Source organism: Anolis carolinensis, chromosome 5, assembly GCF_035594765.1.
Source record: "Anolis carolinensis isolate JA03-04 chromosome 5, rAnoCar3.1.pri, whole genome shotgun sequence".
NCBI lineage: Eukaryota > Metazoa > Chordata > Lepidosauria > Squamata > Dactyloidae > Anolis > Anolis carolinensis.
The window spans coordinates 46855244-46874575 of record NC_085845.1 but is presented as its reverse complement, the minus strand read 5'-3'; the positions used below and the strand labels follow the sequence as shown (position 1 = coordinate 46874575).

Here is a 19332-nt window from a genome sequence, read left to right as displayed (position 1 = left end):
GACCCAAGGTAAATGTTTTTTTTCTGATAAACTTGTAAAAATTACAGTTTTGCTGGGCGTACAGGTTTAAGTCTTTGGGAGCATTACGAGATAGATCTGTTGTATTAGATAGAAAGTATTGTTTTCTTACTACTCACGCTATCTCCTTCTCAGTATATCTGAACATGCTTGCTGAGTTGGCTTTCTGAATCCAATACAAATGACTCATAGTTACAAACAGGAGGGGGGGGGGGGAAGATAACAGGAAGTGAGAGAAATCTACCCCTCGGAAGGGAAATTCACGTCTCCACTGAAGCACAGACAGCAAAGCAAACACCACTCTGGTGTTAATCTTTTCTTATGCTACCCAAAGCATGTATGCGTATGTGTGTGTGTGTATGAAGCTATCTGTGCTTCAGTGGACTATGTAGTGGACAGAAACTATGAGCCATATATATATGTGTGGTGTTTGTTTTGCTGTGTCTGCTTCAGTGGACTATGTAGTGGACAGAAACTATGAGCCATATATAGATAGATAGTCAGTGCTTGTTTTGCTGTATCTGCTTCAGTGGACTGTGTAGTCGACAGAAACTATGAGCCATATATTGATAGCCAGTGCTTGTTTTGCTGTGTCTGCTTCAGTGGACTATGTAGTGGACAGAAACTATGAGTCATATATATATGTGGTGTTGTTGGTTTTTTTGCAGTCTCTACTTCAGTGGACTACGTAGTGGACAAACTATGAGACATATGTTTGTTTTACTGTCTCTGCTTTAGTTGACTATGTAGTGGACAGTAACTATGAGCCATATATATATGAGGTGTTTGTTTTGCTGTGTCTGCTTCAGTGGACTATGCAACATATTGACATTTCTCTCAGAATCCCTTGCTGAGAATTGATGATGAACTTTACTACTGAAGCAACAGCCAACACACATACAATGCAAGAGAGCATCATCTCCTGTTCAGCTCAATTGTTTTATTTGGTTCGTTTTGTATGAATTGGAGTACGAGTTTAAAATGATTCTAACACAAAAAGCATAATTTTTTTCTTCATGAGTTCTATAGCAGACCTTGCCTTAGAAGAAAAAAAAATCTAATGTAGGATTTGCCACCTGCCAGTTAAATACATACTTGCATAACTTGTGTAAGAGCCAAATCCACCCCAACAAGGCTGAAAGAAATGAATAAAGTGGTTGTAATAGTGTTCTACAACTTTGTGTTTTAAGTACATCCCCAACTGTGATAAAGTATGACTAGTCAGTATGGATTTGGGAACCGCAAACTATACCTAAAGTGAAAAATCTGTAGGTTAGATCTGGATGTAGTCATACGTAAAGTAGATGTTTTTAAATAAATAATAGTTAGCTATCTGTGACTAAGTGCCATAAGCCTTATTTTAACCCCTCCATTAGGATTGTGCTGTACGTGTGATTCATTAAGTCTGAATTCAATACAGTGATTTTGCTCTCACAATTTTAGGGATCGGTTTTGCCTAGCTGCTAACTTCCTTGTCAGTCATGTGATTAAGGTGTATTTTCTTATTCTACACTTAAAGGAGCTATCTGATTGCTGAAACCTTTCCTTAAAAATACATTTAGCATTCTTGGTTAACAACTTTAACGTCTAATTGGCATCTAAAACTAGTTAATGGAACAGCTTGATTTACATATTTTAAGGAAAGTTTTAAATAGAAGGCAACAATATTTGAATTTGTTCCATCTCCACCCAAAGTGAAGAGAGATTGGAGTGTTGTGAACCAGGGCCTTTCATATGATCAGTACAACAAATCTGTTCCCTATTTGTTTTGTGAATCATAGGTCTTATTTTCAAGAAGCACCAAAGAGGCTTTAAATTTCTCATTTTTTCAGCACTCAAAAATCAGTTAATAGTTGCTAAGAAAATGCAGTTGTTTCCCCAGTTAGTAAAGCCAATTTAAGGTGCTGCTCATAATAAGGTTGAATTAATGTGATGGGTTCATCTTGGACAGTGGTTTTAGCATCACTGATGGCTGAGGGTGCATCTACTCTGCAAAATAATGCAGTTTGACACTGCTTTAGCTGTCATGGCTCAATGTGACAGAATAATGGGAATGGTAGTTTTGCAAAGTCTTTAGCCTTCTTTGCCAAAAAGTGCTGGTATCTCACCAAACTTTACTCCCAGGATTCCATAGCATTGCGCCATGGCAGTTAAAGTGTCGTTAAACTGAATTAATTCCACAGTGTGGGTGCACTCTGAGTCAACAGATATGCCTATTGCAGCTAACTCCTGTATGCTAAAGTAGACTTGAGATTGTCAATGATTATAACAGCATGGAGACAAAGGGAAGAGTGAGTGACAAGCGGTTATGAAAGCTCATGTCACTTGCTCTTCCTTTGTGTCCATTTCATATATTAACCAAGCATTCATTTAGAAAGGAATAGTTTAGGAATTCCATTACATTATAACCCCCATCTCCCTTTGTTATATGTGAGATATTGCATAAGCAATTTTGAATTTGAATTGGATTTGAAGTTTAAAATCAACAGGAACAGCTTTGAACTGGTTGTCCATATAACAAGCTCTGTTCTTCCTGGTTTAATTATAGTCTAGCATGACATGGAATGTAAATTACAGTAATTTCCTAGAGGCAATGATAGAGGTAGGCATTCCTTTATATCTGGCATTGCAGCTTATTGTTTATTTTTTGCCTTTGATTTCTAGATCACTAGTTCCTTTATATATAAATTTATATTTCTGTATTTTAATTATGTTTTTAATGATTAAAAAATTATAACCCCTATAATAAAATAATAAAATCAGGATTGGGCCATTTTTGTCCCAGCATCCCCCTGGAAAGGATCTTATGTGAACATTCTTGCAGTGCTTTGAATTTTTTAAGGATCATTTTTGCCCAAATTTCTTTTTACAAAATAGGGCTTAAAGGTTTGGGGAGGAGCATACTAGCAGTTTTGGGACACATTTTCCCCTAATACCTGCACTAAATCTTATTAACTCCATGTGTCTTTAGTTCCTAATTTCTCAAATAATCTTTCTTTCCTTTCCTTTCTATTGATCTTAAATACATTTGTTGCTTTTGGATAGAGAGAGACAGTACAGTTCACAATTCTATTTGTTTGTTTGTTTTGGTACTCTTTGGTGGGATTCACATTTCCCTGTGTGTGTATAAAGGACAGATTCAGGCTTTCAAGTCATAGCTCAGGGGTGGGGGAGCCTATAAATGTCTAGATAAAGTCGAGCACTAAGGTCTGCTTTGTTCAAAACACTGTGTCCAGTTCTAGGTGTCACAATTCAAGAAGGACATTGACAAGTTGGAATGTGCCCAGGAAAGGGCAAACAAAATGGTCAAAGGTCTGGAAGCCAAGCCCTACGAGGAACGGCTTAGGGAGCTGGGTATGTTTAGCTTGGAGAAGAGAAGGTTAAGAGTGGACATGATAACCATATTTAAATATTTGAAAGGCTGTCGTATTGAGGAGGGGACAAGCTTGTTTTCTGCTGCTCCAGAGACTTGGACACAGTGGGGCAATGGATTCAAATTACAGGAAAGGAGATCCTACCTAAACATTAGGAGGAATTCCCTGATGGTTACAGCTGTGGAATATGCTGCCTCAGTGGGTGGTGGAGTCTCCCTCTTTGGAGGCTTTAACTCAGTGGTTCTCAACCTGTGGGTCCCCAGATGTTTTACCCTTCAAGTCCCAGAAATCTGAACAGCTGATAAACTGGCTGGGATTTCTGGGAGTTGTAGGCCAAATTACCTGGGGACCCACAGGTTGAGAACCATAGCTTTAACTAGAGGCTTGTTGGCTGTCTGTCAGGATTGTTTCAGTTGTATGTTTCTGTAAGGCAGGGAATTGGACTGGATGGCCCTTGTGGTCTCTTTCAGTTCTATATCATGACCATTTACTGTGCTAGATGGGAACTGGAATCCAACATCTGAAGGAACACAGATTCTCCATGTCTCTTCTAAACGTTAAGTAAGCAGTGATGGTCTCAAATAAATTGAACGTGATATCAGTTAACTGACTTGTTTTTATATGTCTGTTTATCTTTTAGGACCACTGAAACCAGAAATCACCATCACATATATAGCTGTGTCAGCAATATTCTTTAACAGTGGGCTCTCTCTGAAAACTGAGGTACTACAATTTAAGTTTTACTCTTTTGATGTGATTATGAGATGAAAGCATTAGGTTCTTACATTTTGTGATCATTGTGATTCTTTGCAGTGATGAATGGGAGTGACATCACAATACCAGCAATAGATTATTAGTGTTTGTAATTAAAGAGTTACAGACAATGGCACGTCAAGTGGTGAACATTTGAAGACGTTTTGATGTTATTTTCTGTTTCTTTTTTTCTGATGAAATTTTTTTGCTTTTATGTTTTGTATAATATTGTACCTTTTTGTATATTTTCTATGATTTTTTTTAGTTTTGATAAAGCACCTAATGCAACTGCTTATTACAAAGTGATCTGGGACTTAAAAATTGATATCTAGTAGAGCAGACCCACTAGACAATTGTTGACTGGTGAGTCAACATATAGGGAAATCCAGTGGTATGCCTTAGTCAAGGCTAACAATAGAATTTAGGTCTATATGAGTTTCTTCTGAGATAAATTAAATGGAAATTTTATTGTCAGTTTTTGTTACTTTCCTTGTTCCCAGCAAACCCAGGGCCATTGTGGATGCTAACTAATTAGTTTAAATTGAAAACCTTCTCAAAACAAAATATGGACCAACATCATAATCTCTCCTCCACATACTTTAATACAGGGCTTCCTAAACTTTTCCCACACGCAACCCCTTTCCACCCAAGAAATTTGTATATGACTGCAGGTATAGGGATATATAAAACAGGTATAGAAACTAAACATTTACTGATAACAAATCAGCATTTGTAAAACTTGCTAAACAGGATGATTTTCCTTTTATGAAGGAGAGTCGAAACATCTTTGACAACAGTAAAAGGTTTCTGAACGTCATCTAATATCTGTTTTAGACATTTACACATCTGTTGTTCAGTCTTTACAGTCGGCTCTACAGATTTATGTAAAATTCTAAAACAGCTCCCAGGTGACATCCATAAACCCTTTACTGTTGGCAATTTTTGTGACCCCAGCATTGAGCTAATGGGACCCCATTTGGGGTTGGGACTCACAGTTTAGGAAACATTGCTATCAAACGTCTTTGGCTGATGAAGAGACTTTAATTTTGAAAGTACGCTGAGATGTTTGCAATTGGACTTACCACAATATGGATTTGGAAATTTTCTGCCAGTAAGTAAGCCTTAAGAGAGAGAATTCAGCTTTGATTTAAACAGAAACAACAACAAACAAAACTGTTGTGAGAAATGGCCACCTGAGGAATGCGGGGAGGGCCAGATTGCAACCAAGAATCTGTAGTTTACCTCTCCAGGTTGGATCCTGCTTAGTTTTGTTGTTGTTTTCAGTTTTATTGTTGTTATGTGCCTTCAAGCCATTTCCGACTTATGCTGACCCTAAGGCAACCCTATCTTTTCTGGGGTTGAGAGAATATGATTCGCTTAAGATCAGGCAGTAGTTTTCTATGGCCAGACAAGAATTGAACCCTCATTTCAAGGGCCGTTGTCCAATGGTTCTCAACTTGTGCGTCCCCTGATGTTTTTGGCCTTCAACTCTCAGAAACCCTAACAGCTGGTGAACTGGCTAGGATTTCTGGGAGTTGTAGATCAAAACACCTGGGGACCCACAAGTTAAGAACCACTGCCGTAATCAAATGTTCAAACCACTGCATTGCTCTGGCTCTCTACATACCTCAAAACAGATGAAATTGAGATGCAATTTGCTGAATAGAATAGAAGTGTTTTTGAAGTAATGTGCACCTGACACGCATAGTAATGATACAAAATGAAACACATACAAAACGGAACTGGCTTCAGCTCTTAAAACTGCAACCTCTTCCTCTCTTTCTTTTGTAGGAGCTGACAAGTGCTTTGATGCATGTGAAATTGCATCTTTTTGTCCAGATCTTCACACTCGCATTCTTCCCAACAGCAATATGGCTATTTCTTCAGCTGTTATCTATCACACCTATAAATGAATGGCTTTTAAAAGGGTATGTTTTAGCATCTAAAGTGTGACATATTTACAGCTAGCATTGCTTTTTGTTTTGTTTTCAAGTCATGAAGTGTTTTTTTTTTCCTCCCTGCGTAGGTTAATGTTTTGACTCTTTTTGTTGGGAATGCGATTATTCTTTTGAAATCTTGGTCTCATGTATCCAAAGACTTGGCAGCTAATTTTATACGCAAGGACTTACTCAAGAGATCATGCCTCTTTTTGACAAGTTTTCTATATTGAATTTCTTACTTTAGATTTCAAGGAATATGGGATCAAGAAAAGTGTTTGTGCATGAAATAACATATTAAGCATCACCCTGCACAGTCTGGGGAATGCTAGTTTTTCAGTCCTTAAATTATTAGTTTTTCATTCATAGATTGTGAACCAAGGGAAAACTGATCTGATAGTTATTGTTCTTGAAGGTACTGTAAAAAAAACCAAACCCATATCCATGAAACCAATACAAGTGTTTCATGTATTCACTTAGGGCATGTTTTAATGTTTTAATTTTACTGACCTGAGTTTTTAATTTATGCTTGTTGGGCTTGTCCCCATGTGAATTGCCCCGAGTCCCTTCGGGAAGATGGAGGCAGGAAACAAAAATAAAGTTATTGTTATTATTATTATTATCATCATCATCAACCTGTGGGTCCCCAGGTTATCTTGACCTACAACTCCTAGAAATCCCAGCCAGTTTATCAGCTGTAAGGATTTCTAAGAGTTGAAGGCCAAAACATCTGGGGACTCACAGGTTGAGAACCACTGACTTAGGACTTCCTATATAAGCTACCCACTCTTCTCACTACCTCTGTAATTTTTTCCATTGAAAACAATATTTACTATTATCTGTGGTTTCACATATCCACAGAAAGTCCAGAAACATATTTCCTGAAAATATAGATATCATACTGTAATTTAAAAAATGTTACATGCCCATAGTGAAAATTATATATGCTGTACAGAAAATTATAGTGTGGGAAGTTTCATAATCAGTCAGAGAGCACCGTACTAAGCCGTTCAGTCAAAGCACTTAAAATAGTGATCTCTTCTTATAGTTAGATTTCCTAGAATATAAAACTTTATTTAGCTCAAGCAAGCTATAGAAAGAAGATAAATAAGATACAAACCCAGGATTTTAGCAATTCTACCAAAAAGATCATACACCAAAGGAGTGCACAGCATGACAGTACTAGGCATGTCTACAAGCAGCGGAAATGTAAAACTTTGATCAAACTCTGGCATTTGATAGGCCAAACACAGCTTAAAGAAAGAAATATTTTATTTTCCTTCCCTCTGCGAAGTGTTGTTGAAAAGGGAATATGAATCAGGATTGGTAAAGGAGGGAATTTCAAAGTCTGAATAGCATTATTAAAATCGCTCCTTTGTTTTCTTGCCTTATCTACTGTTATTATTGAGGATGGCATGTTTGGTTGTGTCCACTTTAGATCTTAAGACTCAGGTGGGCTTATAACAAATCAGAAGGTCCTTAAATTCCCTGGTTCCAAGCATTTTTAAGATTTCAAAGGCCATCTCCGGCACTGTAGATTGGATTTGTAGTTCAACTGGTAGCAAATATACTCTTTTAACAAGGCGATAGCGTGTTCTCTGTAACTTGTCATTAATCAGAATGGAGACTGCAGTCAAAAAACCTTATAGGACTTGGTAGAGCAACTATGAAGGAAATGGAAAAGAGTCTGAAGTGTAGAGATATATTAATCAAATAATAAACGTTAGGATTGTTCATACCATCATAGTTGTAGTTTCTATGTATCGGTGTGAAAACCGGACAGTGAAGACAGGTGACATAAAGAAGATCAACTCATTCAAAACATGGTCTTGGAGAAGATTCTGCAGATATTATGGGCAGTTTTTTAAAAAAAGACAAATAAATGGGCCCTAGAGCAAATCAAACTTTAATTTCCCTTAGAAGCCATGATGACTAAACCAAAAATGTCATACTTCTGACACATAGCGAAAAAAGATGACTCACTCAGAAAGACAACAATGCTGGGCAAGGTGGAAGGCAGTAGAAAAAAAGACCACATTACAGATACAGAAGTATCTTCAAGACCATAAGACATAAACATTGTTGATGATGTGATGATTGGAGGTCTCTCATTCATGGGATCAACGCAGGTCAAAGTTGATGGGACAGCAGTTAACAATAATAACAAAGTAACTTCTATCTGAACATCTATTCTGTTTCAGTTCCGTAGACAGGAACATAGCCGAATTGAATTGCTCAGTTAACTGATGATTTTCTAAAACAATACACTTGGGGTGGAGAGGGCACATGCACGTGAGCATCTTGCCCAAGCATAGCATGTTAACAATTGCCTCAAATTATCTAATATGGTAAATTCAAGGGAGAGCTATTTCAGTACTGCTTAGAGCACTGCTTCTCTCAAGCTCATCAGTATATAAAAAGAGACACGTATTGCACCTCTTGCCTTCTCATTTTGTCGTTTCTGACAGCTTTTACCAGCTGAGGAGGAAAGGGGTGAGCATATCCATTATAAGTTTCACTTTTTGAAGGATTCCATCTACATTAGATTTGTGTGTGTGTGTGTGTGTGTGTGTGTCAGGAGCGACTTGAAATACTGCAAGTCGTTCTTGGTGTGAGAAAATTGGCATCTGCAAGACGTTGCCCAGGGGACGCCTGGATGTTTAATGTTTTACTATCCTGTGGGAGGCTTTTCTCATGTCTCCGCATGGGGAGCTAGAACTGACAGACTGGAGCTCACCCTGCTCCCTGGATTCGAACTGCTGACTTTTCAGTCAGCAGTCCTGCTGATACAAGGATTTAACCCATTGTGCCACCGGGGCTCCTTCACATTTGATAGGTCCCTATCTTTCTGATCATAGCATAACATATTGTCACCAAAGCCATAGGTACAGTGGACATGGTCCATGAGAGATAAACTGTGTTCAAGACAAATGGATAGATCTTCCATTACGAAGCATAATTAAAATGACCACTCATTTCCAAAAATAAAGTATCTTACAGTACCTTAAAAGCTAAGAAATCTTTATGGGTTCAAATTAAGCCCTCCCTGTATATTGCATGACCTTCACAAGTGATGTTAATGTCTGCAAAAACTGTCATTCCAATTGGAATATCCCCTTGGAATGTAAAGAGAGAAAGTGCCTGAAACTGAAAAGGGATACATTTCTCCCCTGCTTCTTAGGCTCTTTCTTCCTCAAAGCAGGAGATGTTCGTGTTTGCATTCTGTCATCCCCACTGTCTGAAGCATATGATGAATTCCAAAGAATCTGGGCGTATTTGATATCCCTAGACGCCACAATTTTGGAATACAATGATGTACTGCACAATCAATGCACAGCTATTTGTTGTTCTTGTTCTAAGAGATTGAAGGTTTTTGTAGACTTCGTGATTAGCTGTAATGGATATCATTTAAGGCAGTGAGTGCAGCAGGGGAGGTTTTAGTGGGCTAGGATATCAACTAAAAGGGCCTAGGAAGTCTGGATTTCAGTCTAAATAGAACAGCGAACTTCAGTTTTAACATCCACCTTCTGTCTTCTTCTTTTCCTCATTATGAATTATGTCCAGTAGACTGTGTAAGAGTTTAATTTTTTTAAAAATGCTTTGTAAAGTGTTGTTGGCCTTTAAATGTTCCAAATATGTAATAACAAAGCAAGCGTACAAGGCTGTTTACTTGGAAATGAATTGAAGCTTGACCCAGCCAAAATTTACAAGTGCAATCCTCCTATAGCCACCACTCTGTGGATTGTTTTCCATAACCAATGAGGGATCTTGAAACATTTTCTGAATTTAATAGATTAGTAGGTCATGCCTCAGAGCAATCTACCACCACACACTCCATTAACATTAATAAACTTTGAACAGTTAAAGTGTTTAGGGAATTGTAGCTTAGGCCTCCAGAGCCTTCTGCTGAATATCATAAGATTCCAATTTATAGAGGAAAAACAAAGCTTTAAAATAGTGAGGGCTTCCCCTCCTGTTCATTTTTTTTTTGCACTGGATAAGTTCTATGAACCACTCGCGCATCTTCATGCATTGAAAAAGAGATTACTGATAGACACATCTGGCTTGCCGTTGTGTTTTTGAGCTCTTGCAAACTGATTTATCAATGAGTCATGAGGTTTTTCTTTAGGAAAAGACTTGAGTACTCACCAGATTTGTTGTGTGCTGTCAAGTCATTTCCAACCTATGATGATTCTAAGGCTACCGGCTGTTAGGAATTGTGGGAGTTGGAGTCCAAAACGCCTGGAGGGCCGAAGTTTGCCCATGCCTGCTCTAAGGCAATGCTATCATGAGATTTGCTTGGAAAAATTTGCTCCGAAGAGGGTTGCCATTGCCTTTCTGTGAGGCTTTTTCATGTTAGGAGTGGCTTGAGAAACTGCAAGTTGCTTCTAGTGTGAGGACATTGCCCAAGGGACACCCGGATGTTTGATGTTTTACCATCCTTGTGGGAGGCTTCTCTCATGTCCCTGCATAGGGAGATGGAGCTGACAGAGGGAGCTCACCCACTCTCCTCAGATTCGAACTGCCAACCTGTCAGTCAGCAGTCCTGCTGGCATAAAGGTTTAACCCATTGCGCCACCGGGGGCTCCCCTGTGAGGCTGAGAGAATGTGACTTGCCCAAGATAACCCAGTGGGTTCAATAGTCGAGCAAGGATTCAGATCCTGATTTACAGAGTCATAGTCCAGCACTCAAACCAATATGCTATACTGGCTCAGATACTTGTTTGAGTTATCCATAATAATTATCCCAGTCCAGAATCTCTTTTTCATTTCTATACAATACTGTTCAAGTATTTTCATTCATGTTAACAAATCCACATTTAACAAGCTTTTCTAGATCAAGAAACAGTACCTGCCTGAAGGCAAAAAATAAAGTACAAGTAGCAGCCTTGTTTGAAACCATACAACTGCTTATTATCAGTACAATTGCATTCAAAAGCTGCCCTCGCCCATTTCTGTGCTCCTGCATTCCAGTCATTAAATAAAGAACTCGCGCATTCATGGCTTCCCAATGTAATCTGTAATCATGTCTGTTTTCCTCTGTGGATTGTTTGGTGATTAATTAGAATAAATATTACAGTTGTGTGTGTGTGTTTCCTCTCTCCTGTAGTTTGCAGACCGTAGGCTGTATGCCACCTCCTGTATCTTCAGCCGTGATTTTAACCAAAGCTGTTGGTGGGAATGAGGTGAGGTTTTCTGACAATTTATTTTCTTGTGTTTTGCTTTCTAAACAGTGGGGTTGTGCAAAAAGTTGATGGATGAAACACAAATAATAATGGAAGTTTATCATCATGAATGTAGTTCTAACCATCATTCATAAAGTCATAATAATAGTAGTTCTTTCTGTCACAAAAGACAGGAAATGGAAACACTTTTATAGGCCACCAACAAGTATGCATTTTTACGTTTCTTCAGAGGGGGTTTGCCATTGTCTTCCTCCGAGGTTGAGAAAATGTGACATGATCAAGATCATGATCAAGCTGGGATTCAGACTCTGGTCTTCAAAGTCATAGTCCAATGCTCATGCTGGTTTTCCACCAGTAAGGAAAGTTGATGTACAGAGACTTTTCAGAAACCATAATAAGGCAGCTAAAATGTCAAAGAATGGTGAAGACTTTTTTTGAGTTCTCCAGAACTCTTCATCAGGGTAGATCTTAAACAAAACCACTTTTGTCTTGCTGGTGAATGAACCCGAATTGTTGAATCCCATTTTGGACACCCTCTGTACTTGATGCTTTCACATTGATAGTATGTATTGTGGAGTGTGAACACACAACTCACTACTTGGTGTATTTTCATATCTGTAAACTGAGAAAGACTTTGGAAATATATACATGTGTCTGCAGTGGAAGTAATGGTCAAATCTATTTTGTTTTAGTGTGTGTTTGGTTCCTCCAAGAATTGAGTGGCATTGAAAACTTTTAGAAGTCTGTTGTGGTTTTTGGACTACTAAAAAGAATGTATACAATTGATGCAGAATGAATTAGAAAATGTCAAAATCACTTTATCAGTAAAAGTGCAGAACATTTGGAAACCGTCACAAATAGTGTTGTCACATCGTTCATTCAATAGAAGGGATCCTTTGACCTTTATTAGAACCAACTCAAATTCTACAGAACTCTGCAAATTGTTGTTCTCACAAACTTTTCATCGTGGGTGATTCAAAATAAAAGTCAGTGATTAGCTAGAGGAAGTATGAATTTAAAGAATTTGACCAAATGTTGTAGCCAGGTGGAATTCGTAGTCCCAAAAGCATAAATTTGGGGGAAATGAGAGAGCTACCGTATAAGTTGACTTTATGTACAGGGTGGGCCAAAAGTCACAAAGGCGTCTGATGTTTTAATACTTTTTTGGAATTTCTTTGAAAAGATTTTACACATAATGTAACATAATGCTATGCAATGTAGTTTTGTATATGATAGTATGTATAGTAAATTAAGCAGGGGCCCCTGGTGGCACAGTGTGTTAAAGTGCTGAGCTGCTGAACTTGCGGACCAAAAGGTCCCAGGTTCAAATCCTGGGAGCGGAATGAGCACCCGCTGTTAGCCCCGGCTCCTACCAACCTAGCAGTTCGAAAACATGCAAATGTGAATAGATCAAAAGGTACTGCTCTGGCAAGAAGGTAACGGCAGTCAAGCCAGCCACATGACCTTGGAGATGTCTATGGACAACGCCGGCTCTTCGGCTTAGTAATGGAGATGAGCACCACATCCCCAGAGTCAGTTACGACTGGACTTAACGTCAGGGGAAACCTTTACCTTTACCTATAGTAAATTAAATTGGAAAATACTCTCTCATGATTAAACATGGGAGTGACACCAACCCAAGTGATGCTGCTGCCTTTCCCCCTTCTGCTTAGAGATTAGAATTGCTCCTTTGTTTGATAAGAGTCAATACTGTCCCTTCACTTTTATATCAGAAGGAACCACCCCCTTCTCTTAGCAGAGCGATGAAAGACAAGAGCTTAGTTCATCCTGGAAAAACTAAAAAGAAGCACTGACCTCTCTACTACAGTAGAGTCTCACTTATCCAAGCTAAACGGGCCGGCAGAAGCTTGGGTAAACGAATATCTTGGATAATAAGGAGGGATTAATGAAAAGCATATTAAACATTAAATTAGGTTATGATTTTACAAATTAAGCACCAAAACATCATGGTATACAACAAATTTGACAGAAAAAGTAGTTCAATACGCAGTAATGTTATGTTGTAATTACTGTATTTACGAATTTGGCACCAAAATATCACGATATATTGAAAACATTGACTACAAAAATGGCTTGGATAATCCAGAGGCTTGGATAAGCGAGGCTTGGATAAGTGAGACTCTACTGTATTTGTTTGCCCTATTTATATCCCGCTTTTCTATATCCTGAAGGGGGACTCAAGGCGGCTTACATATGGCAATTATTCAATGTCTTAAACACATACAGAACATTAAGCTTAAAATAATTTGAATTAATATTAATATATATTAAACATTTAAAAACTACATTCAGTATTAAAATCACGCCATCCAAAAATCATAGTCTAAGGCACTTCTGTCGTCATTGCACATATTCCAAATTTATTACTGCACTTCGCTACTCTTCAAAAGCCTGATCCCAGAGACAGGTTTTTACTTTCCTTCTGAAGGCTAGGAGAGAGAGGGCTGATGTAATCACAGAGTTGGAAGAAACCTCATGGGCCATCCAGTCCAACCCCCTGCAAGAAGCAGGAAAATCTCATTCATAGCACCCCCGACAGATGGCCATCCAGCCTCTGCTTAAAAGCCTCTGCTTAAAAGAAGTAGCCTCAATCACACTCCGGAGCAGAGAGTTCCATTGCCAAACAGCTCTGACAGTGAGGAAGTTCTTCCCAATGTGCAGGTGGAATGTCCTTTCCTGTAGTTTGAAGCCATTGTTCCGCGTCCTAGTCTCCAGGGAAGCAGCAAACAAGCTTGCTCCCTCCTCCCTATGACTTCCCCTCACGTATTAGTACATGGCTATCATGTCTCCTCTCAGCCTTCTCTTCTGCAGGCTAAACATGCCCAGCTCTTTAAGGCGCTCCTCATAGGGCTTGTTCTCCAGACCCTTAATCATTTTAGTCGCCCTCCTCTGGACGCTTTCCAGCTTGTCAACATCTCCCTTCCCCCTAATCCTTCATCCACTCCATGTTGCTGAGGTTGAGGCTGGCTTTCTTTTTGTGAGAAGACTGAGGCAAAAAGGCACTAAATACAGTAGTTCTGCCTTTTCCCTATCCCCTATCAGAATTTCCCCATCTTCTCCTTGCAGAGGCCCTATCGCCTCCTTGTTCTTCCTTTTCCTACTGACGTAAGCAAAGAAGCCCTTGGAGATTAAGAACATCATCTGGGGAGGCCCTGCTCTTGGTCCCGCCTCCTTTGCAGGCGCGTCTGGCATGGACGAGAGACAGGGCCTTCTCAGTGGAACTCCCTTCTTAGCGACATGCACAAGAAGTGGAAAAAGGGAGAAATCACCAAAGAAGAATTCAGACGAATAGCCAACTTCTGTAGGGAAAAGGTTTGCAAGGCTAAAGTGCAAAATGAGCTCAGGCTTGCCAGAGACATTAAAAACAATAAAAAGGGAAAGATATATTTGGACAGGTAAGCTGGGCTGGAACCTACTATCTTTGTCATGATGGGAAATGACCAGTGTCATCACCGTTTCCCTACCCAGGTGAATACTATATTTTATATTAATCCATGACTAAGTTGATTTAGGTTTTTTTAGGATTTAGGATTCATTTTTTAATCTCAAAATTTTCAGTTTATATAAGCAGGGCAAGACAGGAAAGTCTCTTGCAAAAGCATAGTCTGTGTGTGTGAGAGAGGGGGGATGGGAGAGATTCTGTCAAAGAATTGATTCCTTTTTCTACAAAAGAAAAAGAAATCTTTAAAGCAATCCTTATTTGTGAGCTCGTACTTATAATTGAGTCTATCACATTTGCATCCTAATTGTAATCCTTTGCAATAATTAGTATTCAAGATTCAAAAGATGTTACAGAGTATAAAGAATATTATATTTTTAGATCCAGCGATGCCTTCAAATGTAAAACCTTTTTAGAAGAGAATTCTCAGCAAGTCCCAGGGGGCAAGGTAAATTATTGCATGTGGTGAACTCTAAGTCAGAGACCAAGGTCATGGCAGCAGGAGTCTATTTGAAAAAGGTTTTCTCTCTGCTTGGAAAGCAAATGAAACCGCTCATCATTTAACTTTAAAATTATAGCTTTAAGAGAATTTTCACCATAGCTAAGAGATCAAGTTCATGGATAACATAATAGACTCCAAAGTTCTTCCTCAGAAGGAACAAGAATCATACTGTGGCTTCCTCCCACCCCCTGCTTTCTTGGAGGAAAATAGTTCATAAAGATCAGTGTCTTTTTAATAATCTACTCTTGAACAAAATCAAAGGCTTAACAAGATATGAAAAGATTGGGTGTGCTGAGCCTTGGCTAGCTTCCTTAATATGTGTTTGAAGGAATACATTTCAAGTTACTTTTCAGTTTTGGTTTACGAACACTTTCTGGTTCAAAATGTAACAAAAGAATTCTAAAATAGAGAGTTGAAACTTTTTTAATTTTTTTTTTATTTGTATTTGTATTCCCTGTTTTTACCCATGGCTCTCGAGGCTGCATATACATTTTCTCCCTCCTCCCCTCAATTTATTTTTCTGAAATGGGATAAATAGGTGGTTCTCAACCTGCGGGTCCCCAGATGTTTAGACCTTCAACTACTAGAAATCCTAACAGTTGGTATACTGGCCGAGATTTCTGGGAGTTGTGGGACAAAACACCTGGGGACCCGCAGGTTGAGAACCACTGGGATAAATGAAGGAGTTACTATCCTAAGGTCATAAGTCAACATGAAGGTGACTCATATCCTCAATTCTACTCCAGAACTATCTACCACTTTAAGCTGCTTTGAGTCTCTCTTGTAGAGAGAGAAAGCAGGGTATAAATAAGCATAACAACATCAGTAATAATAATAATAATCTTCATTTCTAGGCTGCTTTTCTCCCTAAACGGGACCCAAAGCGGCTCACAGCATTATATAAAAGACAATAAAAAACAATATATATATGCAAAACAATAGCTTATAAAAAACAAATTTACAATAATAAATAAACACATTTAAAAACATTAGTGTAAGACAAATATTGCAAGTGACTCAACAAGAAAGATAGAGATCTTAGCATGACTAAATAAAAGTTAGCCTTCCTGTCATTACAGCTAAGTGTCTTAGTACAGTTAGTACAGTCAGGCAAACATGGACTCAGGAGTCCTCAGTTTGCATTGTGCTACTTAATTTAGCCCCATTCTTTACTCAGTATATACAGTCGATTAGATGAAAAGACCAATCCTAGCTTTCTGACCATAGCTGGTATAACTATATTAGATGTGTACTCAAGACCTTCACACTATGTTTTTAGGGATGGACATACAAATATATTACTTCTTGATTTGAAAATAAAAGAAATAAAAATTCCAAAATAATTACTTGAAACATATAATAATACTTACAGGTGGATCTATATGTATCATGCTAGCCCTAGATTTGGTGTCACACAGTTCTTTAACGCATAGCTTCCCCTCTCCTCCAGCCAAGTAGGTGATATGGGGCAAAAATCATGTATTTCTGCTGAAACATTAAACATGTTTCCCTCCCAACACTCATGTCTTGGGCAGCAACAAGAGAGTATGAGGCATCAACTGCGACATCTCAGATGTCTTGTAGTAGGAGAGAAGAGGAGAACCGGGAGGGGTGATGAGGACGTATTGCCTCAGAGTCTTCGGGAGGGAGGAGAAGAGACCGACCCTTGTGATATTGTCACCTGGTATGGTCAGCATTTATTGCGCCCATCTAGTGATGCCATTGTCTTCTGTTGATGTGAACAAAGCAACGGGCAAAGGAGTCTAAAGAAAGAAGGAAAGTCACCTACAGAATAGTTCCTTGCTCTAGCTTTATTAAAATATGAGATTGCACAGAGTCACTGATTTTTCATTTTGGCTGGAGATGGAATCGTATGATGATTTATTCAAGAAGGACTTGACACAAGAGGTTCAGTAGCTGCCAGTTGGTTATTGGTATGTTTGTACTAAAGGAGCAATAAAACTGCTATGATGATGATATGGGCAACAATTCTTTGGAGTTGTAAGAAACTGTGGACCACATTAGGTGGTCCTTGTGGGACACTAGCTGGGATCTGGCAGAAAAGGAAGCAAGAAAACAAACAAGGAATTGGTTGGTATGCAGGGCAGTTCATGTTTGAGCTTACCTTGTTCAGAGAACCATTGTTAACATAAATCCTAGTTTAGTGTTATATGGGAATGCGACTCCTCTATTAACTTTATATGTGCTATTCTTACTCTTTGGAGAAAGTAGACATCCTTTGAACGCACTCCTAAATCATGGTCCATGTTTTTTGTTTCCTTGCCACTTGCAATTATTTATATGTAAAAACTAGCTGTGCCCGGCCACGCGTTGCTGTGGCGAAGTATGGTGGTATGGGAATTAAAGTATTGAGGAATTGGTGGTAGTTAAGGTAAAGGGTCCCCTGGGCTGAGTGGGTTGCTAGGAGACCAAGTGAGCGGAGCTTAGCCTTCTAACTGGCAGCAATTGGATAAAAACAATTATTCCTCTCCCTCTAATTAGGAATTTATTTTTCTTTTCTTTTCATTGTATCAACCTAGAGGCATGGATGAGGGGTTGTGATGTCAATTTTCGAGGTTGTGGGGTGTTTACTTTTGTTGTTTTGTCCGCTGCCGTGATGCCATCACTCTTTTATATATATAGATAAGGTTATTTCTTGCAATGTTTTGAAATTGCCCTAGAACTCCAATCTGTTTATAGTCACAAAAGTCAGAAAAAATATGTCAGGACACATTAACTAAAGTAATTGAGGCTTAACAGTGGGTCTTGTTTAGATTTCTTCAAGAATGTGGAGGAAACATATTCTTTGAGATTTCTTTTTAATTAGCAGGTGCCAGCTGCTCCAAGCAGAGAACACCTGTGCTACCTGAGCTATTAGGGAGTTGCTTTCCACACCAGTGAAAATCAGAAATAACTGATTTAAATGGAGGTGTTAATGGCCTTCATTTCTGTCAGTCTCTTGGATTTTTTTTTTTACAATTGAGATCTGAGGGTACATATGTATTTATTTGTAGAGTTGTTGATAAAACATTTGGATCACATATGCTCTTCATAAGAATTTGTTTCTAATCTAAGGACTAGAAAGACATGAGTGAGATGCACGGTGAGACAACCCTTTCTCACCAGTTTTATATACACATGCTCACAGGATCTTTGGTAAAGGTGTCAGTGTTTAGGGTTATGGCAGACAGTTCATTGAGAAATTGACGAACCTTCAGATGTTTTGGGCAGGGGGTGGGATGGGGTGGGAGATAAATTCCTTGTTAGTTATTATTAGAAAACCAGTACAGTATAATTGCTATATAAATTTGTGGGCAGTTTAACTATTATATATAGTTCTAGTCAACGTATCGTAAAAATGGTTTTGTAGAATTAGAAAAGGTACAGAAAAGAACTGTTAGGATTTTCTGTATGTTAGGAAAAACTACCCAAAAATACAGCAGAGCATTCAAAATATGCAAAAGCAGGATTCTTATAGTTGAGCATTCAGTTCACAGCAAGCAGAGCGTGAAGTGCCATGTGGCTGTAAAGAATTTGGAGCTTAGGAGGCAAAGATCCAGAGTTCTGGCCTTAAAATCACAAAATATTTATGTACATTAAAATAATAACTACAGTTCTTAATAGTAAAGAACTGGGTCCTAGCTACTCTATACACCATCTCTTCTAGGGTTTAAAAGAGAGGAGAAAATCTCCAAGCACATATTGAGAGAGATCTCAATACACACAGCACAAACCAAGATGTAAAAGCAGAAAGTCAAAGACAAAAGGCATGCAGCTGCAAAGTATTCATTCTACATAACCAATCAGAATGAGAATAGAAACCAAGAGGAGAGAAGAAATAGATACATTCCAACTATCATTCAGGAGACAGGGGCCAAAGGACAGGGGCCTTCCACCTATTCTAAGCTAACTACTCCTCATTGAGGGCTGCAGATTTGGGCAGTGTGCGGCTGAATTCAAACAAGAACAACCAAAATAATTAAGGGATTTGAATAACTTCCCTGTGAGGAAAGGCTAAGATATCTCAGCGATGTTTTAAGTTGGAAAAACCCCAAGGAAGACATGCCGTATATACTTGAGTATAAGCCGAGTTTTTCAGCCC

At 38.7% G+C, this 19332-nt stretch overlaps 1 protein-coding gene across 4 annotated transcripts in view; it reads left to right on the top strand.

Annotated features, from left to right (window-relative positions):
- Nucleotides 1-19332, top strand: part of slc10a7 (solute carrier family 10 member 7) — a 183403-nt gene that overhangs the window by 15438 nt on the left and 148633 nt on the right. For 3 of the 4 annotated variants that reach the window (XM_062980930.1, XM_062980929.1, XM_016994091.2), the window contains exons 3-5: nt 4033-4115; nt 5937-6073; nt 11193-11268. In XM_062980930.1, the coding sequence (XP_062837000.1) occupies nt 4033-4115; nt 5937-6073; nt 11193-11268 (296 nt within the window). The remainder of the gene's footprint in view (nt 1-4032; nt 4116-5936; nt 6074-11192; nt 11269-19332) is intronic. The other variant, XR_010006281.1, reaches the window with a different exon arrangement.